The sequence below is a fragment of the Micropterus salmoides genome, unplaced genomic scaffold, assembly GCF_014851395.1.
Source record: "Micropterus salmoides isolate LMB-PRFRI ecotype aquatic unplaced genomic scaffold, ASM1485139v1 Ms_hic_scaffold_5, whole genome shotgun sequence".
Lineage (NCBI taxonomy): Eukaryota > Metazoa > Chordata > Actinopteri > Centrarchiformes > Centrarchidae > Micropterus > Micropterus salmoides.
The window spans coordinates 21,718,716-21,741,633 of record NW_024044237.1 but is presented as its reverse complement, the minus strand read 5'-3'; the positions used below and the strand labels follow the sequence as shown (position 1 = coordinate 21,741,633).

At 40.5% G+C, this 22,918-nt stretch overlaps 1 protein-coding gene across 3 annotated transcripts; it reads left to right on the top strand.

The window, feature by feature from the left end:
* The first annotated feature begins 3 nt into the window (after positions 1 to 3).
* On the top strand, positions 4 to 22,758 carry si:dkeyp-115e12.6 (centromere protein F). 3 transcript variants are annotated; one of them, XR_005441869.1, is made up of 20 exons: positions 4 to 208; positions 2,019 to 2,110; positions 2,287 to 2,464; positions 2,998 to 3,194; positions 3,621 to 3,724; positions 4,037 to 4,101; positions 4,930 to 5,191; positions 9,168 to 9,361; positions 9,933 to 10,058; positions 10,240 to 10,368; positions 12,119 to 12,241; positions 12,899 to 13,034; positions 13,640 to 15,144; positions 15,705 to 16,568; positions 16,856 to 17,205; positions 17,357 to 17,456; positions 17,709 to 18,312; positions 18,985 to 19,113; positions 20,411 to 20,579; positions 22,599 to 22,758. XR_005441869.1 is itself a non-coding variant. In XM_038698688.1 (19 exons), exons 3-18 carry the CDS (start codon positions 2,303 to 2,305, stop codon positions 19,098 to 19,100), a joined length of 5,037 nt encoding a protein of 1,678 aa, XP_038554616.1. In that variant the 5' UTR covers positions 4 to 208; positions 2,019 to 2,110; positions 2,287 to 2,302; the 3' UTR covers positions 19,101 to 19,113; positions 20,411 to 22,758. The 3 variants fall into 3 exon arrangements, 2 of the variants coding, with proteins under 2 accessions (XP_038554616.1, XP_038554617.1); XM_038698688.1 differs by having other exon boundaries at positions 20,411 to 22,758; XM_038698689.1 differs by lacking the exon at positions 4 to 208 and adding an exon at positions 1,680 to 1,932 and having other exon boundaries at positions 20,411 to 22,758.
* The last annotated feature ends 160 nt before the right edge of the window (positions 22,759 to 22,918 follow it).

Here is a 22,918-nt window from a genome sequence, read left to right as displayed (position 1 = left end):
GGTTTGTCAGCTGCACGAGACGCGCGGCATATTGTCTCATACGTGAAACCTGTCAGTAAATGTTAGTAGTTAGCTTCGGTTCTGTAAGGAGCGGCGGTCCGCTCGTTGTTTAGAGAAGAACCGGAGAGACTGTTGTTACTTTTAAACAGCGGTGTCACAGCACCGCGAACCTCCCTGGTGACTCGCGCCTTTGTAACTAAAGTAAATGGTAAGTAGCTTTAGTGTCGGGGGGTTAGCTTTTAGTAGCATCATTGCTAGACTAGTCACTGACCGCAAGCACACATAGGCGATAGAAAAGTCTGTCCCAGCTGGTCATGGTGCGGGTTCAGTGAGTGATCATTGAAGAAATGATGGAGGTTAAGTTGAAAATTTTTGTTCTTTCAGTTGTCTCTTGCTTGTTTGAACCTCGTGATCCGACTTTGGTTGAGCACAGGCCAGGGTCCAACTCTCCCTCTAACGTTACTAAACTGAACGTGGCGGCTTCATGGACATTTAGTACGAAGGGACCATGAGTTTCTCTCTTTAATTTGCTAACAGGTGAAAGAAGATGCTGTCCATAATACCAGAGCTATGTATCATGTGTCAAACCTAATAATGTCAGGTGGATAACTTTAGTATTATTTAAAAAATGTGGACATGTTTGAATCCATTTATGTTTGCATCTTGAGCAATGTCATGTAGCTGTTGTCTTTTATCATTATTATTAAGTGTCTCTATTCCTTCTACTTTGTCTGGATCTTCATAAAGAAATTCTGTCCATATATGATTCAGTTTGCAAGTTTTCAGTGCCTATCTCTTTGGTAAGATATTGAACATGTGTCTCCTTTTTTTAAAGGTAATTTTTATGGCAGGCATTTGCAGTAGATTAACAGGAAAGGGGGAGAGAGCAGGGGGGCAAGAGGTTAATTGGCTGCAAGTTTGTTAATTAATTAAGTCATTTATCCAGGAAAAATGCCAAGCATTCTCTGGTCCCAGCTTCTCAAATATGAGTGTTTGCTGCTTTTCTCTTTGTTGAATGTAACATCGTAATATGTTTGTGTTTTGGACTAATAAGGGCTGCATAAGCAAAGGATGTCAGCTTGGGATTTTGAAAGTTGTGACAGTGATCTATATTTAAATGGTTTCTGATGTTTTATTACCTAAAGTATAAATTGATGAATAAATTAAATTAAAAATTAAATGAAAGGTATTGACAGTTGCAGCCCTGAACCAAATCCAGCTTGTTTACCAGCATCTTGATCTCATTAATGCAAGGCTTAGCATGTCAAGCTAATGAAATCACACACACACTAACTTCAAAGAAGTCCCTCTACATAAGTGTTATGTGTAGTCTTTGTTAACACTCCAGGTGTTATATAAGGTGGGTATTAATGTCAGTTCAGTGGAGTATTTCTGCCACTCTTGTTTTCAGGAACAAACATGGTGACACAACCTGTGAGCTGTGACAGAAACTATCTGACTGACGTTCTGGTGTTAAGAGCCTTGAGGCTAGAGCGCATGTCAAAACTGAGTTCAAAATAAACCTTCAGGCTTTTCTTCATTCCAACACACAATTTTAACACTACTCCTTTGTGTGTGTGTGTGCATCTGTTGGTGTTAACCCATATAAAGTGCTACTAAATTCAGTGTTTGTAGATTTAACCTTTAAAACCATTGCCGTACAGATGTGATTTAATTGGAGCAGAAAATGTTCAGTTTTTATGTGAACATGTAAATGTTGTTGCAGACATATGATAGAGTAGGGATTTATTTCTAGCATGAAGTGCTCTCGGAACATTGTAGGCAGACTGTGTTGGAAAACATTGAGTCACAGCTGCCCAGCAGTGACAACCAGCTTCTCCCTGAGGGATCAAAGCCTTAGCAACATAACATATTCAAGAAATGACACACAGCCAGAGGCTCAGATGATTAAAACATGTTTGGATACACGTGGTATGGCTTGAATCCTATTTCATAACACAAATTGACATAGAATTACCTGTACCTCACTTAACAGGCCTGTACTTCTTTTGTTTCAGACTGTGTGTTGCTGGTTTCTGCAGTCCAACTACTGACTCCCATGGCTCCAGGAGCTGTCTGATTCTGGATCTGCTGAGCAGGAATAGCACAGGTCAGCTGGTACATTATCTCATAGATGCCAAACACAATCAGTCAAACCAAGTTGCCTTTAGACGTGAAGGGAAATGTTTTCTGCAGAGTGTCTTTATAATGCAGGCAAATTAAAACAAGGGAAAAAATTACTCATATTTGAGTTTTTGTTCTAATGTTATTTTCCCACCCTTTCAGGCCCAGGCAGAGAGAGATGAGCTGGGCTGAGGAGGACTGGACAGTGGGGCTGTCCGGACGGGTCCTGCAAAAGGTGAAGGAGCTGCAGGTCCATCAGGAGCGACTGTCCAGGGAGAACAAGCAGAAACAGCTGCAGCTGGACAACATCCATACTAGCCTCGAAAAACAGACTGTGAAGGTACAAGCATCGATGTTGGTTTATCACTATGACAATTAGTGCTGTTCTCCTTGGGGAAGAGCAGCAAACAAATTATTGTGGAACTTATCATTAATATATGTGTGTATATAAGTGTTACTGCTACTGTGAAAAACTGAGGTGTTGACATCAATAGAGGGATGGACTGTGGACAGGTTAAATTTATAAAGAACCGTGTAATTTGTAAGTTGGTTGTTGGACACAGTATTCTCATTTCAAAGTTATCTTTTTAATACATTTTCTTATCAAGCTAGGTAACGTTTGGTAAAGTCTGTTTCACTGTGCATATTAAAAGCTTATGCTGCGTAGTCCTGAAGTATAGTGTGCCTTGAGAGCCATATCCCAGTCTCAGTACACTATCTTCATGTTAGGTGTGACCTACAGTTAGTAACCTTTATGGCAATGCAGTTGAAAGAGGCTGTAAATATGATTTTGTATAAATATTTATTTTTCTGTGGTATATATACGGTGGTATGTATAAATATGTATGCTTTCTCCTCACCTCCCCTATTTAGTATGAGGAGGTGCGTGGGGAGCTCCAGTCTGTCCAGAGAGAGCTCCAGAGCGTTCGAGATGAGGCCAAGGCAGCAGTAACCAGCAGGGAGCGTCTAACCCAGGAGCTTCAGACTAAGCAGGCCCAAGTGTGTTCTTTCGAGGGCCAGCTAGATGCTGCTCGCACCCTCAACAACAAACTCACCCAGGAAGTCAAAAGGTTTGACCAGTGGAAAACATCTGGGATGATGTTAATTCTTCTATTTCTTAATCTGTCTTGCGGGGTTGGTTGTTGTTTTTTTTTATGGGGTTTTGCATTCTTGTTCAGAACAGCAGGGTTTTGTACCTCGACAGTAACTTGTACCTTCTGAAAAAATTAAACTGAGCAGTAAAATACTATATATTTAATGTTGGATATTTGTAGCAGATAACACTGAAATAAATGATTCTTAAAGCTATCTGCAACATTAAAATTAATTTTCTGCAGAGAGAAAGAGGAAACTCGTTTATGTATCAGTTGATGATTGACGATGAATTGAAACCAAAACATACTTGTTTCTTCCTGAAATGTCTTGGTTTTCTTGCCCACACACTGAACTCTTAACACTTCTCATTTGTTAATCCCTTTTCTCTCTCTCTCTGGCAGGCTGGAGGCAGAGCTGGAGAAGCTGCAGAACAGCAGCAGGTCAGCAGATACCACTCTGTTTTCTACACCCTGCTGGAATATAACCTCGCCCTGGGAACAGAATGGTATAGTCATGTAACTTTATGAATCCTGTGTGTATTCTTTGGTGTTTTCTTGCCTATGTGTTCATTAATGCACTGTGTAGTTTGGAAAATTAAATGGAAAAACTGCAAGACTCCCAAATGCAGAGAGGTTCTAAATATAGTCCCTCAGCTCCTGTTCTTTTCCAACCCTTCACTCTCTGGGGACTGTTGCGTTTCTCTTTCCTCTCTTGTCAGTAAGCCAGTTGGGTTCCTCACAGCTGCAGTTTCTGTTCAGCTTAGGTGATTGGTTTTAAGTACCAAGTCCAATCCATATGCTGTGTTTTTGCCCTGCAGGGAGCAGAAAGGAGGAGAGGCCAGGGCATAGAGATGAAGGACAGAGCAGGGTGCGCCACAACAGAGTAAGTACATTTGAGTTAGCATGTTTTTATTTTGAGCTATGCATAGGCTGCCTTTATTCTATATGTTTCTTATTGTCAACAAAGTTCATGAAAAGACCAAAACCAACCACGTGTTAATCCGCCTCCTAATACTTCCTGATGTCCAAGCTTGTCTGTGGCTTGTAGTCCAAGCCCATTGGCTCCTACTGAAGCCATCAATCTTTAAAAACCTCAGTAATCTCAGCATGGCACTGCAGTTTTTGGCTAATGTTACTCAAACAGGAGTAAATAGTGTATTTGTTGGGGATAAAGTGCTAAATGAACTACAGTACCTATATTCTGAAATATTCAGACTATTTTCAGTGGCGGCTTTGGTGCACTGTGTTTACGCAGCAACAATGGAGGTCTATGGAACAATGTAATACACCATATCAAGATTTAGGCACTCAAGTATTTGTTAGGTGCATCAGATTATTGCTGGTTTCTGTATTTTTATGGGATTTGTTTACAATTAAAAAAAAAAAAATAGAATATCACCAGACTTATCCTTTTAGACAGTTTTTTTCCTACTTGTGCACTGCTAAATTCCATAATGTACTTTGTTTTCAGGTCAAAAAAAGAGCTTCCACACTCTTTCTTATGTTCAGAAAATGTTTGTCTTAACTACAAATGTGTGGTGGGGCTTTACAGAGTCTAGTTTGTACTCAAGAAGTATCGTGAACATAAGTCCTACATCCCTGGATCTCTGTTGAAATTCTGTTAAAATCTTATTTTTAGTTTGACTTCCTGTTCAGGCTCACACCCTCCTCTTTCTATTCTAATCAAATCCTTCTCTCCTCCCTTCATCAGCAGCTGCAGTTCTCTGAAGGGGCTACGGCCTCGTTGCCGCAACAACAACACAAGAACACACCCCACCGCCACCCGTCCGAACAAACGGACACCTTCTCCACCCCCTTGGCTGTGTTTCCGTGGGAACGGGAGGACACACAGCCAGCAGCCAGGAGACTCTCCCCGTCCTTTCCCCAGACGCCCTGTGCTGCTGTCATCAGTCAAGGCCAGTCAGAGCAGAGGGTTTGTGGGAAGGAGAATGTCCACAGGACAGAGACAGAGAGTAAGTGGGGATGTCAAATGGTCGCCTTTGTAATATACAGTGAGGAAAATAAATATTTGAACACCCTGCTATTTTGCAAGTTCTCCCACTTAGAAATCATGGAGGGGTCTGAAATTGTCATCGTAGGTGCATGTCCACTGTGAGAGACATAATCTTAAAAAAAAAAGCTGCATAAAGACACCTGTCCACCCCATACAATCAGTAAGAATCCAACTACTAACATGGCCACAACCAAAGAGCTGTCCAAAGACACTAGAGACAAAATTGTACACCTCCACAAGGCTGGAAAGGGCTACGGGGAAATTGCCAAGCAGCTTGGTGAAAAAAGGTCCACTGTTGGAGCAAACATTAGAAAATGGAAGAAGCTAAACATGACTGTCAATCTCCCTCGGACTGGGGCTCCATGCAAGATCTCACCTCGTGATGTCTCAATGATCCTAAGAAAGGTGAGAAATCAGCCCAGAACTACACGGGAGGAGCTGGTCAATGACCTGAAAAGAGCTGGGACCACCGTTTCCAAGGTTACTGTTGGTAATACACTAAGACGTCATGGTTTGAAATCATGCGTGGCACTGAAGGCTCCCCTGCTTAAACCAGCACATGTCCAGGCCCGTCTTCAGTTTGCCAATGACCATTTGGATGATCCAGAGGAGTCATGGGAGAAAGTCATGTGGTCAGATGAGACCAAAATATAACTTTTTGGTCATAATTCCACTAACCGTGTTTGGAGGAAGAAGAATGATGAGTACCATCCCAAGAACACCATCCCTACTGTGAAGCATGGGGGTGGTAGCATCATGCTTTGGGGGTGTTTTTCTGCACATGGGACAGGGCGACTGCACTGTATTAAGGAGAGGATGACCGGGGCCATGTATTGCGAGATTTTGGCGAACAACCTCCTTCCCTCAGTTAGAGCATTAAAGATGGGTCGAGGCTGGGTCTTCCAACATGACAATGACCCGAAGCACACAGCCAGGATAACCAAGGAGTGGCTCTGTAAGAAGCATATCAAGGTTCTGGCGTGGCCTAGCCAGTCTCCAGACCTAAACCCACTAGAGAATCTTCGGAGGGAGCTCAAACTCCGTGTTTCTCAGCAACAGCCCAGAAACCTGACTGATCTAGAGAAGATCTGTGTGGAGGAGTGGGCCAAAATCCCTCCTGCAGTGTGCGCAAACCTGGTGAAAAACTACAGGAAATGTTTGTAATTGCAAACAAAGGCTACTGTACCAAATATTAACATTGATTTTCTCAGGTGTTCAAATACTTATTTGCAGCTGTATCATACAAATAAATAGTTAAAAAATCATACATTGTGATTTCTGGATTTTTTTCTTTTAGATTATGTCTCTCACAGTGGACATGCACCTACGATGACAATTTCAGACCCCTCCATGATTTCTAAGTGGGAGAACTTGCAAAATAGCAGGGTGTTCAAATACTTATTTTCCTCACTGTAGCACGACTGAGTGTCACCCATTTGTAGTTTGTAAATATGCACACACTCGCACACAAACACACACAGCTCATCCCGACTACCTGTCCCTAAAGCAAGATTAATAAAGTTAGTTGGATACCTGTGCTAAGTATGGACAAAATTAACCAGAGGTTCTAGGTTTTACTTAGTGATATTTATTTTGGATGTTTGTCACTGCTCTGACACCGGGTTTTGCAGACATCCATAGAAACACTTTCGGTTTTCAGGTGCTGTGTGCAGAAGTCAACATTGTTGACCAACCTAATGTCAACAGCAGTAAAAGCTCAGTCCCAGCTGGTCTGAATGAGAGAGAGCCATCCAACTCTGTTCAGAAAAATGTACAGTCAACTATTTGTTCGCTACTGAAGACTCAAATCTTTTTCAATGTTCAATAATAATTTCCTACAATAGCTCAGCAGTCATTTTTAGCAAAGTTACTCAAACAGGAAGTGCTAAATAAACTTTATTTGGGATCCATTAGAAGAAAGAAGCAGGATGTCACCCAATGCATCGTGGCTCATTTTAATAGTTTTGGAACAACAATGGTTGTCTTTGGCACAGAGGAATACGCTACTGTAAATGAATTTTTGGTGACACAGTCAGTACATGTTAGTAGGATCCATTCACTGTTAGTTTAGGGCTTTTTATTGGCATTTGTTGACTATAACAAATATCTAATGTAACTCCTTTTTAAGAAAATGTTTCCAATTTCCATCGGCACTGATATACTGACTTTGTTATTCATCAGTTTTAGTTTCGGGTGTAGTTCTTAATGTGAATTTGGGTTGAGCAATAATCCTGAATCTCATGTGCTCTGTATACTCCCAACAACACTTGTTACGTAAGAGGTTGTGTAGAAATCACTGGCTCAGTCGGTGAATCGTCTGCGTGCTCCCAGGCCAGCTTTACGATGTAGAGTGGCTCTTAGTACACATTGTAATTGGGATATAACAGTCTTCTTTCTCTCAGCTCCCCACTGTGGGGACAGTTCACTGTGAAACAATAAATGTTCCTTTTGTCAATGGGACACAGAGGGGGAGGGGCGGTGTTTACATTAGGTGTGCTTCTTTGCTGACTTTTTGTTTCTGCTGGTTTTATTTTGCTCCTCTCCACTGTAATCATTTAAGTCACATATGGATATGTTGCAGGATTTTATTCAGATTTGCTTCTTAATCAAGTAAATAAAAAAATTATAGAAACTGTTGGTTCTTTTTAGATTGGTCTAAATGGGTTTTTAGATTTCTAATAGTAGATTGTTGTTTTTTCTGTCTAGTCAAGTGAAGATGGTGACAATAATAATTATAGATACTTCATTGCAGCTCTTCACTTTATGAAGTTGAACAGTGTTGTAAAATTAAAGCAACAGGAAAATACGGACAGACAGAAAATTGATTTTGTCCCTGGTTTTTGAAATCAGTAGCCTGACATCCACAGGCTTGGTGAAAATGTCATGCAGAGTTACAACAGCTGTGGTTGTCAATAAACCAGTTGGTATGGATTGACCCCATTTCAAAAGACCCTAACTTTGTGGTGGTGGTGTTGTGTCGCTGACTGTTGTAGTCAGCTGTAAGAAATCAGGGTATCCTTTCTGATAATGTCGATGCCAATTTTGGGAAGAAAATATAGGTATGTGTTTCCCCAGTACTTCCTCTCTCTCATTGTTGTTCTCCACCCACTCCCCCATTTTAAAGTGGAAATCCTTCCTACACCGGGATTCAAATAATTTTGTTAACTTAAATTTGCCTCAAAGAGTTTTACTTAAACAATGTAATCAATATTTGTGACCATTGTTTTCTTCTAGAACAGTGGTTCCCAAACTTTCTGAGATCGAGACCCAAAAGAGAAATTTGATGTTTCCCTGTGACTCACATTTACAAAAAATCATGAAATGCCATGACATCTACATTAATAAACTGATAACACAGAAAACCATTCATTTAAAACTTGTATGAAATGTTTTTATTTCATTATAAAAGTGCATCACAGCAATAATCACAATTTCTGAGTCTAATTTGTAAGAAAGTGTGTGATGCAGACTAAATAATGATTTGATCCGTTCACTCGCTTTGCATTTTGTTAATTGATAAATATAATCTATTAACGTGTCTATTTTTGAAAGCATTCTTACTTTATAGCAGTTTTTTCACACTTGCCTAAAAGTCTTGCACTGTATGTATTATTTATATAAATTATTATGCAGTTACAGGACTGCAACACACCCACTCTGAGATTAATACAACATAGGGCGTATGTGCAATTTGTTCACCAACATTTTATCTGTAATCCTTACAGGACTTCATATCCTAAATGGATTTCCTGTTGTCACTTTTCTTTGTCCACCTTTAAGTCCTCCATTGATGCTTATTTCTTTGACATTTTTCACTTTAGTTTTTTAAAATAGTCTTGGTGGTGTACTCAAAGGGTTTTTCCTAAGACCTGTTTTTTTTTGCATAAATGACCTTATTAACCAGTACTTTTCTGTGTGTCTGGTCCATCCTCCAGTATCTTTGTCAGAAATGCGGAGTCGTGTTTCTGCTTTGGAGGAGGAGCTGCGTGCGAAGGCCGGGACGTTGAAGTCGATTGAAAACGAAATGGTGCAAAGCAAGAAGGAGCTCGCCGCCAGGGACCTCAGCATTCAGAGAGCCCGTGACGAACTCACCCTGGCGCACACACGCATGGCCCAGGAAAGTGAACGGGTAAAAACAGACACTAGTGCCACTGATCCAACTAGTGGTAATACTCCCCCTACTATTACTAATGAAACAAATTTGTTTCATAACAGTGCTAATGTATTTTCTGTAAGCCCAGTTTCTGCAGCCCTTGGGTGTTGGCCTCATTTTTTAAAAACATTTAACTTTGACTTCCCTGAAAATTACAAACATGTTGGGAATATTTTACTTGTTACACGATCACTTATTATCAGCAAGTTTGAAAAGGTTGAGCTGGAAAAATGTTGCCCTTGTTCTGTTTGTTCTGCGCTGTAAAACAATCCAGCTGATATTTTGTGAAATCTAACCTTTTGGTAAACAATAACATAAATGCAAGTCAATAAAACAGGTTTAGGGAAATTACTTAACATATACAAAGACACATATGTCTACAAATGTGACCTTTTTACATGTACACTTTAGAAAACTTGAATATGTGATAAATTGCTGTGTAGTAATTGAAATATCTTTAGTAGGATACACAGTCTTAAGCCCACGATGGCAGCAAGTGACCACCAAAAATATAATATTGATAAAGAATACGTTGTTTGTGTGGCAGACATCGGGAGCTGAGCAAAGGCTGAAGCAACTACAAGAGGAGCTGAAGTGTCAGAGGCAAAATGCAGAGAGCAGCCGACTACAACACCAGCAACGCTCTAAGGAGCTGGAGAAACAACATCAGAGGGTGAGGTGGAAATAAATGGGAAGATGATGTGGACACATGAAAGATTAAGAGAAACAACAGAAGGCGCTTCAAAAACAAATAAAGGAAGCAAGAGAACATAGTTTTTTGTTCCATCCATAGAAAAGTTGTGTTCCACAGTGCAGTTAATAGTGGCTCAGATTTTGTTGCGCGTTGCCTCCAGGATTTGACAGAGCTTCAGAAGGAGAGGCAGTGTCTGGAGAAGCAGCATCAGCAGGAGGTGAATAAACTCAACCAGGAGCTCCAGCAGGCCAGGACGCTCCACAATGCCCTGCAGGCACAGGCTGACAAGGTAAACGCACACACAAGGTCACAGAATCACACAAGTGAACAAGGCAAACAAGCCTTCTAAAATGCATTTACATCAAGATAAAGCCTTTAAATCAGATCTGTATCAGCACTGGAAACGGAAGGTCAAAGTAATATTCTGTACATGTTGTTTGCATTATGGTTCATATGTCTGCTCTGTTTGATCAGCTATTTCCTGTTTCTCTTTCCTGTTTTCTCTCTCCCTCTCTCTTTCTACTGGGAATTAAATTATTTATACTAAAGGTTAATAAACTTATCTCAGTACTTCTCCCACGCTTGCTTCTTGCCCTTGTTGTTTTCTCTCACTCTCTTGCTCTCTGTTTTTCTGTTTTCTTTCCCTCCCCCCCACCTGCTCTCCTCTCCGCTTCGTCCTTCTCTCGGTTTCTCCCCAGTGGAAAGGTTGAGCAGTGAAGGTAATAACCTGTGGATGCGTTTGACAGTGCAGAATGCTTTGGTTATGGAAGTTTAAAACAAACTCTTAACTTACGACTTGTGTGTGAGAAATACTCAGAGTTGTTACTAAGAGACGTAAAGGCACGGCTGCAGGATGAGGGTGAAGAAAGATGGAAGATTTGTATGAAGGTATTGAGGCAAATTGCATGAAAGAATGAAGGGGAATGTGTTTGTGCTTTAAGACATGGTGTTGCAATTTTCTTTTTATTTGGATTTCCTTTACGTGAAGGAATGCTGTGGTATTTATTTTTATTAGCTGAACAGTAATACACATTTTAAACTGAGCACATGGGGGAGCCTCTTGACTCATACGAAACATTGTTTTACCCAAACTTGATCCTTGTTCTTTTTGGACATGCTGTAAAAATTCTTAACAGTGAGCATTCATTCTACCCACAGTGTCCCTTAAAACCTTAATGTAAGCCCTTTGTAAAACACACAGATGTTATCATGTTATATCTAATATGGCTACGGAGCATAAACACACAATAGAAGCACAGTTTATGTTGAATCAAATTGCATACAAAACATCAGGTACATATTTTGCCTAGCTCATATTTACACAGCTCTTTCTGGAATTGTGTGCTGAAGGAACATCCTACTAGAAACTAGAAAGATCTGTATTGGGTCAATAAATATTATGATTTATATAAATTTATAAAGTTATTGTTAGTGTCAGAATTTGTCTAATTAATGACCACCACGACAAAAACCTCTGACACTTTCTCTAAAAGACAAAGTCACAACATTGAATTGCCACTGAGCTATATTCACCACCTTGTTTGCTGTTTTCTGAGCACTGTACTGTACATATTGCTATGAAGGTAGCATAAGACACAAGAATAATGAATCTAAAAAGAAATAGAGTAATGCAGGTAGTGACCCATTTGCTGGATTAGTAAAGGTAATGTGATTACTCTGTTCACATGCACCATGACATGAGATAATGTGCAGAGTAGATGAAGAATGCAGAATGAGCGCTGGTGGGAAGCCGATCAGCTTGTTAAGTCTTCATCACTTTCCCAAGAGAAAGTACAGTAGACAAACGTTAGACACAGCTTATGCTCGCTATTGATCACTGATTGCTTTCCTGCTTCCTGTTCCCTTCACTGGTCATGATTCCTGCGCCTACAACAACAGCCATTCATTTCTTTATTTCTTTTTTTGTTGTTTTTATGGCCTACCTCTTATCTTATTCCTATATCCTTTCCTTCCATTACTCTTTGATTTCATTTTTGCCTGTTTTGTAGCAGCTACTGAGTCATAATACCCTCTATCAGCTGTCTCTACAGAAGCAGGCTTTGGACAAAGAGTTGGACACTCTGAAAGAGAAACTAAAGTGGATGGAGGGACAGCTGCAGGAGAGCCAGAAGAAAGAGGCACAGACACAAGCCAAACTGACGGTAACAAACAAACACACACACACACCCTAGTCCTTCAGGGACTGCATGTGTCAATTATTCATTAACTGAGCGGTGGGTATATATGGATTTTTAAACATCCTAATGTGCCATATGTCAGTCTAGGATATTGATAATAATTTAACTGTAAATAAATTATAATTATATTGCTTCTTGGCTTCTTCCTTCATCCTGCTGCAATGTTATGTTTTAATAAAGCGCATTTCACAGAGCTAAAGAGATGAGTCTGACAATAATTGCCTCCACTGACAGTACTCAAAAAAACCTACTGTATTCAACTGTAAAACACTGAAATAGCTGAAAACAAGAAAAGCTTGTGTTCCCATGCATCAGATTTATTTTTATTTTAAAATAGCAGACCAAAACTGTTACTTCAGGGGTTTGTTTGTGGCAGTTCATTACATCTATAGTCAACATCGGCACTAATGCTGTCTTTTATATGTTTGTTAATGAACAACAATGGATAATTACTGTTCAACGGAGAACTAATCACTCGAAATAATCTGAGCACTTCTTTTAAATACCTAAATAAATTCTGTCCTGATGGTGGAATCGAGAACTTCTCCTTCTCCATTTTACTGGATTGATTTGACCTCATTTGTATTTTTTATTTGTTTTATTTTTCCATCCTCGCATTAGGAAGCGATGCGTGAGGCGGAGGGTGTGGCAGTGAGTCTGGAGCAGAGCAGGAAGAAAGAGCGAGCTCTGGAGGAGGAGGGGAGGAGACTGGCAGAGGAGCGAGCCGACGCCCTTCTTCTCCTCAAAGAACTGCAGGGTGAGGAGCGAGCTGTGGGTGGACAAACCCATGAGATTTATCATGTTTGTCATGTGATATGTACTGATGATAATTGTGTTAATGTGAAATGATTTTGAATTGGATTTCTTGTAGAGAGATTAACCTTTTTCTGTCCTTCCCCCACAGACAGTTTCAGAGATCAGGAGTTGGTAGGGATTAAGTGTCTTGCTGATAGACACTATTGCAGGGCAAATACTTGTCAACACAGAGGCTTGAACCGGTGTCCTCTGGTGGACTCCCTGTAATTATGTTTCTGTGTTGATTAATTTTGAAAAGAGATAAAAATTATGGACATTAATTAAGTGGTTGAGCTCTAGTGACATTCATGAATGCTGTACATTACAAGTAATGTTAATTCCCCTGTAATGTAGAAATCTCTCATCCTAGTACTGCCATCTGCTGGTCAATGAGACACCATAAATTTTCTCAAATGAAAATACAAGTTACTATTCCAGTAATGCACATGCTTACTAAAAAGACAGACATGCTCTTTCTTTATTGCTTTTCCTGTAGCCTGTTATTATACATCTTAGTGCATGTGTGGTCTAACAAACTTTTATATGTTTGTATATCTTTAACTCCAGAGCAAAAAGCTGCCCCAGCAACAATTTTACAACCTGTCCAGTTTTGCCCTGTTGGACAGAGTTTCTCCCCTCAGCCTTCTTACTCACTTCAGTCTCGGCCGTCAAATCACATAAAGAGGCCTACCTCTGCCACCTTAGCCGAGCAGAAGAGGGAAGAGGAAGAGGACGTGAACAAGCAAAGAGCAGAGACAACGGCATCTTACCCCTCTGATAGAGAGCCAGGAGAAGGCATCGACTCTGAACACATCACTGACCTTATCATCCCAGACTCTGAGAGTTTACAAAGGGGAGGGCATAGAAGAAAAAGTACAGAGGAAGAGAACAAGAGTAGAAATGAGGCGATAGAGTGGGACAGCTCTGGTAGAAACAAACACTCCACATTTGATCATGTACTCTCTAGTTCCTCTGTGGATGGTGATGCTTGCAGTATGATGCTTTCTCCTGAAAAGACACCTTCTCTTAAGTCCGAGCAGGCCAAGGCCTCTGAAGACCTCAAGAGGGAGAATGCCTCACTGCGTTCAGAGCTACATGACGTGCGCGAAGAACTGCAGAAACGTCTTGAGGACCTGGAAACCCAGCGGCGGGCCGAGGCAGAATCCAGGACCCGGCTCAAACAGCTCAGCCGTAAACATGCCGGCCAGGCTGTGGAGATGGAGCAGCAGGACAAAGAATGGAGGGCACAGCTGGAGTGTGAGAGGGCTGAAACGGAGAGGCTACGGAAGGCCATGGCTGCTTTGGAGACAGAGATGGAGAGAGGAAGGGGGGAAAGAGAAAAGACTGAGAGAGAGAGGCAGGAGGAGGAGAAAAACAAAGCGCTAGAAGACCAGGAGAGTGAAATGATAGAGCTTAATATCCAGCTAAAGAAACAGCTAGCGGGGTTGAAGGCCCAGCTGGCTTTAGAGCGAGAAGAGAGAAAGAGAGAGGATGAGGAGAGGAACCAAATAACAAACGCAGACATAGATGTAAAGAAGGAGCTGGGCACAAAACTGGAAGCACTTCAAGCTGAATTGGAAGAACTAAAGCGCAGCAAAAACAAAGAGTCACTGGAAGAGGAGAAACTTTTGGTTGCCAACAGCCCGCTGACATATCTGACTCTCCATGATGATGTGCTCAACTCCAACATGATTCACTGCGACAACAAGCTCCTCTCTTCACCAGAGCAGCACCTCCTCTTCTGTCAGTCCACCAACCAACGCAACATGCTTGTATCTCAGGCAACAGCAGATCTCATCCAGGAAGATGAAATAGTGATGGATCCTGAAAGCTTGCTGCAGTTAGATGAGGGGCAAAAAGGTCGAGTGGCGTCTGACCGGGAAGACACCAGACAAAACTATCTGGCCGGGTCTTCCCTGGAAGACACCAGAAAGGCACTTTTGGACCTCCAGAAAGGTGAGCCCGCACCCTCAGAATTCATGAAAGAGATGGAGGGTCTGCAGAAAGAGAATGCAAAGGAGACGGAACGTGCCAACGAGTACCAGGTTAAACTGGAGACCCTGCAGAGCCAGGTAAATAAATGTGGATTATACAGTTTAGTAATCAGTGGGACTTTGGTTCAGATATAAGAATGCTATTGCAATGTGAAGAATAATATTTAGGTATTGTTAAATATATATCACTAATTTTAAAAGGAGCTTATCAAACATATCTCTATAGCTGTTTTTTTAAAGAAGATACTCAGTCAATAAAGTAGAGTAGAGTTTAAATGTCCCCAAGGAGCATATAGACAAAGTATATTAAAAAAATCTTAAAAGTACACAGGTGCATAGGTTACTGTTGTCAGTGTTACTTGTCACCGAAAACACAGAGAAAAAGAAGCCAGAAACCAGGAGATGCGGCCACATTACACAAGGCCAACAGCTGTTGGAATAAAATACCATGGGTGTATATATATATTGCCACCTCCAAGGAAGCAAACCACACTTGAGCATTCTTTGGTTTATCTTTTTAAAATGTGCTATGTGCTGTCTTAACTGTTAGACAAAAACAATAAAGCTCTTCTTGTATTGGTTGATAACGTATTTCTCTTCAACAGTCCTCTGTCCGCTAATCTCTATTTTCTTCTCAGGTGACACGTCAGACAAAACAGCTAACCATGGCCTTTGAGAAGCAGAGTCTGCACATCTCTGGCCTTTTAGCTGAGCTGCACGAGAAGGAGAGTGCCCTCCTCAGCCAGGGACAGGAACTGCAGCTCTACAAGCAAGAACTGGATGCCCTAAAAGCCCAAAAAGAGGGAGAGGACAAGAAAAGAGGAGAGGAGATGAAGGTAGAGGTTGGGCAACAGACAGAAAAGACACAAGATGAGAGGTCGGTGGAGATCTCAGGGCTTCAGCCAAACCAGGAAGAGGATTTTGCTGTCACATTCTTCACTAAAAACTCACTGGAAGACAGTGACTCTAATGCACAGAGAGATGCAAGTTACCCGGAGATTGTGATTTCTGAAAGAGCAACATTGATTAGTGACAACGAAGCACTACGTTTAGGGGAACAGCATCCAGACTCTGTAGACTCAGACAAGACTAACCATGACTCTGCTTGTGTGATGGGAGAGACTGAGTGTGGTCAAGATGGAGGAACAACAGATATGGCTGCAGAACTGCTTGCTCTCCGGCAGGAGAATCAGCTGCTGAAACAAAGAATAGAGGGCTTGACTGTCTCAGACACCAGCAATCCAGCGTTACACACTGACGGTGAAAACCAAGGAGACCCAGTCAAGCAAAGCCAAAAGGAAGCCACAGGAGATGCTGTCCTGTCCTTCTTGGTGGTGCAGAGTTCACCTAGTGTGCCGAATGACATCACCCCTGAGGCACAACAAGGAGTGAAAAGTAGTGAAGATGGAGGAGATTTAGAAAGGGAAGATGGGAGGACTATGAGAGATGAAGATGAGCTGGATGCAGTGTCTGAGCTTCAGATCAACCGCCTACAGAAACAGGTACCGACAGTGTACCACCTCTTAATGTCTTTCTGAAGAAGTATGACAAAAATATGTTACATTAGTCACATAGACAGCAAAATTGCCATGTAGCTGTTAGTAGATAGACATCAGTAAAGGAAAACATAGAACCCAAATGTTTATAACATGATAGTATTCCAGACTTAATTACTGTGCAAAAATGGACCTGTAAACAAATTATATTATAGAATTGTATTTTTCCTATTTAAGTTTTATTTGGAAAATCTGTTTGATTCAGTCTGTCCTGTCCTTACCCTCCTGTCCAGGTGGTGGAGCTGCACATGAGGGTACGGGCTCTGTCTGAGGAGACCCAGCAACAGGCAGAGGAGCTCGCTGTGTGGAGACTGGCCTCCCAACCAGCCACAACATTTGACCAGTTCCTTCCCAACAAGGACAATCAGTCTGAGACCCAGGACCAGATATTTGCCGTGATACAGTCCCAGTTAAACCAGCCGCAGACTGATGAGTTGACCCACATCCTGCCAGGGACCCAGGTTCAGCCGCCTTACCAGGGTGTTCAGGAGAGCTCTGGTAATGTGACATGTGTCATCAGAGAAGATGAGTTACTCCTCTCCTGCTCCTCCGACAAACTGCAGGGCCGCATGTTGTTCTCCAGGTAACACAATCACACCAGGACTGGAGGAACGATCAAAAATATAACTTACATTTGGGCTATGTAAAGTGTATTTGCCAGTTGATCGTGATAACTGGTATGTACAGTGTACATTGGTAGATGCTTTGAATTAACTTTCTTCTTTTGCCACCAGACTGCAGAACAACAACTGTCCGGAACCAAAGAGTCTTAATTCCTTTAAAAAGACTGCAGAACTTCAGGAAGACACTCAGGACACTGCCAAGATTGACAGGGTGATTTTCTTTTATTCTTTTAATCATCTCTCACTAACATACCAGACCCCACTATATGTTTCAGGCTCTTTATATCAAGTGTTCCTAGAATATTTTAGTAGAAACGTCAAAACACCTGTCTCTCCTCAGTACTTGTCTTTACTAGGCAAAATAGAGTAAGGTGCTTCAAAGTTTTGACTTACTATTATTGGACACATCTTTGTTCACATATGGTATTGGGCCTTTCATTGTCTATGTTTTCTCTTCACTCAGGAATGTGAAAAAGAAAACCAGGAGATAAACGTCTTACATCAGTCAGATACCTGTCAAACACAACACAAGAAGAAGAGAGACACTGAAGTTATCCAGATGTCATCTGAGAAAACGGGTCAACAGTATGTCACCAAAGATTCACATAAAGTCTCAGGACCAAAGCAAACCAAAACAGTAGCATGTTACGTGGAGAATCCTGAAGGCAAACCAGATGTGTCCAGAGCAACCAGTGAAATAAACATAACCAATGATTCAGACAGAGAAGTCAGGACAGAAATGAAAAGTATCAGCAGTCAAACTGAAGAGAGTATATATCCTTGCAGTGCTCCAGCAGCAAAAGAACTCCACTGTGCCTCCACACAGACTGAGGAGGAGGAGAAGGAAGAAGATGAAAATGAAGACTCAGTGGAATCCCCTCCTGTCTCTCCTGGCCCATTATCTAAGGGGGCAGAGTTGGGAGATAAAATGTTTTCAGTTTCCTTCCCCATCCCAGCTGACCCTGCCAGTCTGGCTGCAAGAATCCGCCGTAACAGGACGCAGCTGTCAGCCGCCTTTGATGACACAGAGTATGAACCCTATGGACTGCCGGAAGTCGTCATGAAAGGTAACTTCATTAGGCTACTCTATGAAATGCAGGGTATGCAGATGTTAATAACAGCCGTCACATGTAAGCTACTTTCACCAACCAGTATTATGATATATTTTCTTCTGTTCCAAGACCAAAAGCATAAAACACGGGGGAAGAGCTGCAGACATTTATAAATAACTAAGATGTTGCTTTCATGTGGCTTTGTTGCAGTCCTTCACATCCTAACTGTCTGAAAGCTCCACCTCTTCTCTTATGTCTGCACTGATTATTGTATTATTAAGGACTGTAAAAAAAATAAAATAAAATAAAAACATTTTAACACTATTTTTCCAAGGTTTTTTTCTCAGAATATTACCCCATTCCTCGGCTCCATATTTAAAAAAAAAAAACTTCACAAGTCATCATTTAAACCTTCGCTGACTAATGATACTTGATACTTGGAAAATAAACAAGGAATGTGTCTTGTTGTTTCCAAAGTGTCCTCTAACTAATTTGGATTTGATTCAAGGCAATTTTTTTTTTAAATTTTGAAAGAGCTAGACTAATATTTACCCCTCCTTCCAGATACAAAAGTTCTTGCCTCTCTTTATGTGCTCTTTATCTTTGTGCTTTCACATTCTGCCATTCGTCTTCTTTCTCCTAATCCTCTTATTTGTACCCCTGTCTCGCTCTCTTCCCGTCCTGCAGGTTTTGCGGACATCCCCAGTGGCCCCTCATGTCCCTACATTGTGAGACGAGGTTTGTTAGGGACAGCTGTTGTACCTGGCCCTCAGAAAGAACCCGCAAAGGAGGAGACTGATTAAAACACAACTACAGGTAACCTCCAGAGACTGTCTGTCTTTATTTAATGAAATGTATGAAATTAATTGTTCTTTTGTAATTTATTTGTAGCTTTGGCAATATTGTTGTTTTACTTTCATGCCAATAAAGCTGAATTGAACTGACTGTTCATAAACACTGAGAAAACTAGTGTAGATTTTATGTCCCAAGAAATTCAAAAAGCATGTTGAGTAATAATAAGTTAAGCTAACTTAACATTGGTTTTTCATTTAATACAACAATATCAGGGTGTTTAAAGGTCCTGACAAGGCCTTAACATTTTACAGATTTAGACTGAATGTGCTGATGCATACAAATAAGTAAAATTTAATGTTTTGACTTTTTATATTTGAACCTAAACAGCAAGTTCATTAGAAATTAATAACCTATTTCATAGCTTGTTGTATTTAGTTTACTTGTCTATATATGGGAATAAGGACACAGTTGACAAATGTCAATGTCTCAAAACTTTATAAAGAGAAACTCTAGCATTAATTGTACACAGTTTAGTCACATAACACAACTGGCTTCTGATACAAATACTTTATTTCATCTTCTTTCAAAGTGGTGGTTTCTTTCCTCCAGTGGAGTGATCCAAAGTCGATTTTCAATCATTTTGTTATTGTCAACAAATTGCATAAAAAGACGAAAGGGGACTATTTTCAGCTGCAGATTTGGTGCACTAGCGAGTATTTATGGCAGCAGGACAGTGTATATAATAAACAACTGCGCTTATTAGAGCTGAAACAAATAATTGATTAGTTGATGAAATAATTGTCAATTGTTTTGTTAATTGATGAATCAATAGTCATTTTTAGAGTAAAAATATTTAACTAACGCTAAACATTTTCTAGTTGTAGCTTCTTCAATATTATTTGCTGCTTTTTTCCTTAAATCATCGTAATTTAAATATCTTAGTTTTGAACGGGTGGTCAAAAAAACAAACATTTGAAGCGGGCATTATTTTTGACATTTTATAGACTAAACAATTAATCAATCAACAGAACAAATAATTGGCAGATTAATCAATAATGAACATAATTGCTAGTTGCAACCATAGTGCCATTTCCATTCATGTCACAAATAACGGTGTGGCTCATTGATGCTTATTAGTAGGATCAATTCATTATTGATTTTTGTTGACAATATAAAAATTTCACCAGACTTATCAAGTGAAATTATTGTATTAAATTATTTAGTTTTCTTTTTTATTTGGATAATCAAGAATTAGACTCTATTCCAAGACTAAAATATGTCTTAAATCTGGATATTTTTGCACACTGACTGTCTACAGGTCTGGTGGAAAGAAGTGATCGCTATGGCTTGACAATGAACCTCAGTGGTGGATGACAGCAGCTATACACGGACACTCCGGTCACCAGCAACCTGAAGCACTTCAAATTAACACCGGACCAGTTAAAAAAGTGCTTCAATCACTAATGGACTTCTGTATGTGTGTGCAGGTAACTGGGCCTGTACTGGCAGAATCAACATTTCCACTGTGGATCTAAAATGTCTTAATGGTCACTAGTTTATCCTCTAATTGCTGTGTGGAGACATTGCTGTCCATCACAGTGCTGTTACTTAACACCCACTTGTGTATTTTGGTACAGAAGTAGTGATTTAGTGATGTTTCTTGAAGTTAAAACACTTTACCAAAGGGAGTGTTTAGTTTTTAGTAACTTAAGGCTCTAGCCTTGTTTGAATGACAACAGTGCCTAGATGCTTTTCTAAACACACACTTGTCAAGATAAGTTTGACTTGTTTTTCAAAAGGGTGAATCCAAGAGAGGCCTGCTATGAAAATGTGAAACATACATATTTTTCTTCTTTTTAATTCTCGAGGTGGCTTATTTATGGACACTTGAATGCGTTACAGTAGAGGGCAGGTGTTTACAAAAAGTGTGTGAAAGCATAGTGAGTGTGTGTGTGTGTGTGTGTGTGTGTGTGTGTGTGTGTGTGTGTGTGAGATGCTAGCTGGGAATGTGTGTGAGAGAGAGAGAGAGGGGGAGAGTGAGGGGCAAGCTCATGTCTATGACTCGGTCTAACCTGCGTTGATTTCCGCTCCATGTATGGTGATACACACTGCTCTCCCTCTCTCCTCCTCCTGTCGCTTTGCTTCTCTGTCTTACACTAGCGAGTGCTCGGTGGGCAGCTCTGAATTAACCAGAAACTGACATTTAAAGATTTATTTTATTAGCAGAGCATACAGATGAATTTAGTTGGTTTCTTATGTTTGATCAGATATTATTTATTTGATTGGTGTAACTGTTTTTGATCGATTTTGTTTCTTGCACATTTGTTGCTGTGCCATAGATGACCGTAGCCCACATGTATGTACTCTGTAGAATTTGTAGATATGTTTTGAGTTGATGTACAGTTTGTATTATGCCCTATTAAAGAGGATGTCACCACTTTGCTTGTTTACAAGGTTAAGTTAAAGGAGAGGTTCACATTTTGTTCAAGTGTATCACTGTACTCACATGCCAACATGTACATTGAAGGAGTTACTGGTTGTCATAAATGTTTCTTATGTCAATGCTGACTGCAAAGAGATCGTTTTCCAAATCAATATAAATATAAGAGATGGGGACAAAATCCACAGTACTCATTCAGTGTAAAAATACACAAAAAATCACAATAGCTCCTGGAGGCTTTCTCTAGCTTAGCTTGGGCGCTAGCGGGACAATAGTTTTTTTCAGATGATGCATTTGTACCATTGATTCTTGTCTTATAACTGTCTGCAAACCATTCCTCTCGTAAAGCAGTCAATACTCCGACAGCTAATAAGGCGCTATAGCTTCCTCCAACTCGAAAAGTTTACTTTCCCACTGCGAGTAAATCTACTAATCACAGCAATCCCATTTAAATCCTGTTGTGACCAGCCACCCACTTCAAGTGTGTATCTTCCAAAGTTACATTCTTTAAAGTATAGTCTTTATAAAGTGTTTCCCCGTAGTAACAAAAAGAGAGAATTTCATGCTGAAAGTCTGTAACTTTGGAAGACACATGGATGATTTGTCTTATCCTAACTCATACTGATGAAGCCTCATATTAGCTTCAGGTGTGTGTACACTGAAATTGCTTTGAGAAAGGTTTTCTTTGTGGCCAGCATGGACATGAGGAACAATAAAAACAACCATTGTTTCAACATACGCATTGGCATGTGAGTACTGTTTCAAGACAGACTTGACAAAATATGAATCCTTTAAAACCTTGCTGAGCTCTCTTTCAGTGACGAGATTATTTAGGTGGATGGTTTTTGACTTTTTTTTTTTTTAAAAGTGTGGAGTGATTTATTTTATTTAATGTATATTATATTATTTTATTTGGAGGTAGAGTCATTCTCTCCCGGCCTCAGCTTGTTGACTCAAGTCAGAACATTGTGTTACTGCACTGACTATGCCATTGCCATTCATTTGCCCCGTTGACACACTCACTCACTCACTCACTCACTCAGCTCTCTCTCTTCCCCTCTTTCAGCTGCCTTCATATCTCTGGGATCTGTAGTCTTTTGGCAGTGAAGTGGGATTGTCGGACTCTGAGCGGGGAAGCTCACTGTGTATTTGTTGCCTTGTTTTTGACACTTTCATGTGAATGTATCTGAGTGGTGTTTAGAATAAAAGGCTTTCTCTTAATTTAACAGTTGTCTCTCTCTTGGATTAATTTCTCCTTGAGCACCTCTGGGTCTGAGAAGTGTATCGGTGTACTTTAGTATTTCATGTCATGAGTTTAGGTCTGTTGGTTCCACTGTCAGCTGCGTGAGAGAAGTTGTTTGTGATGCTGGAGTACAATTAAGTCTA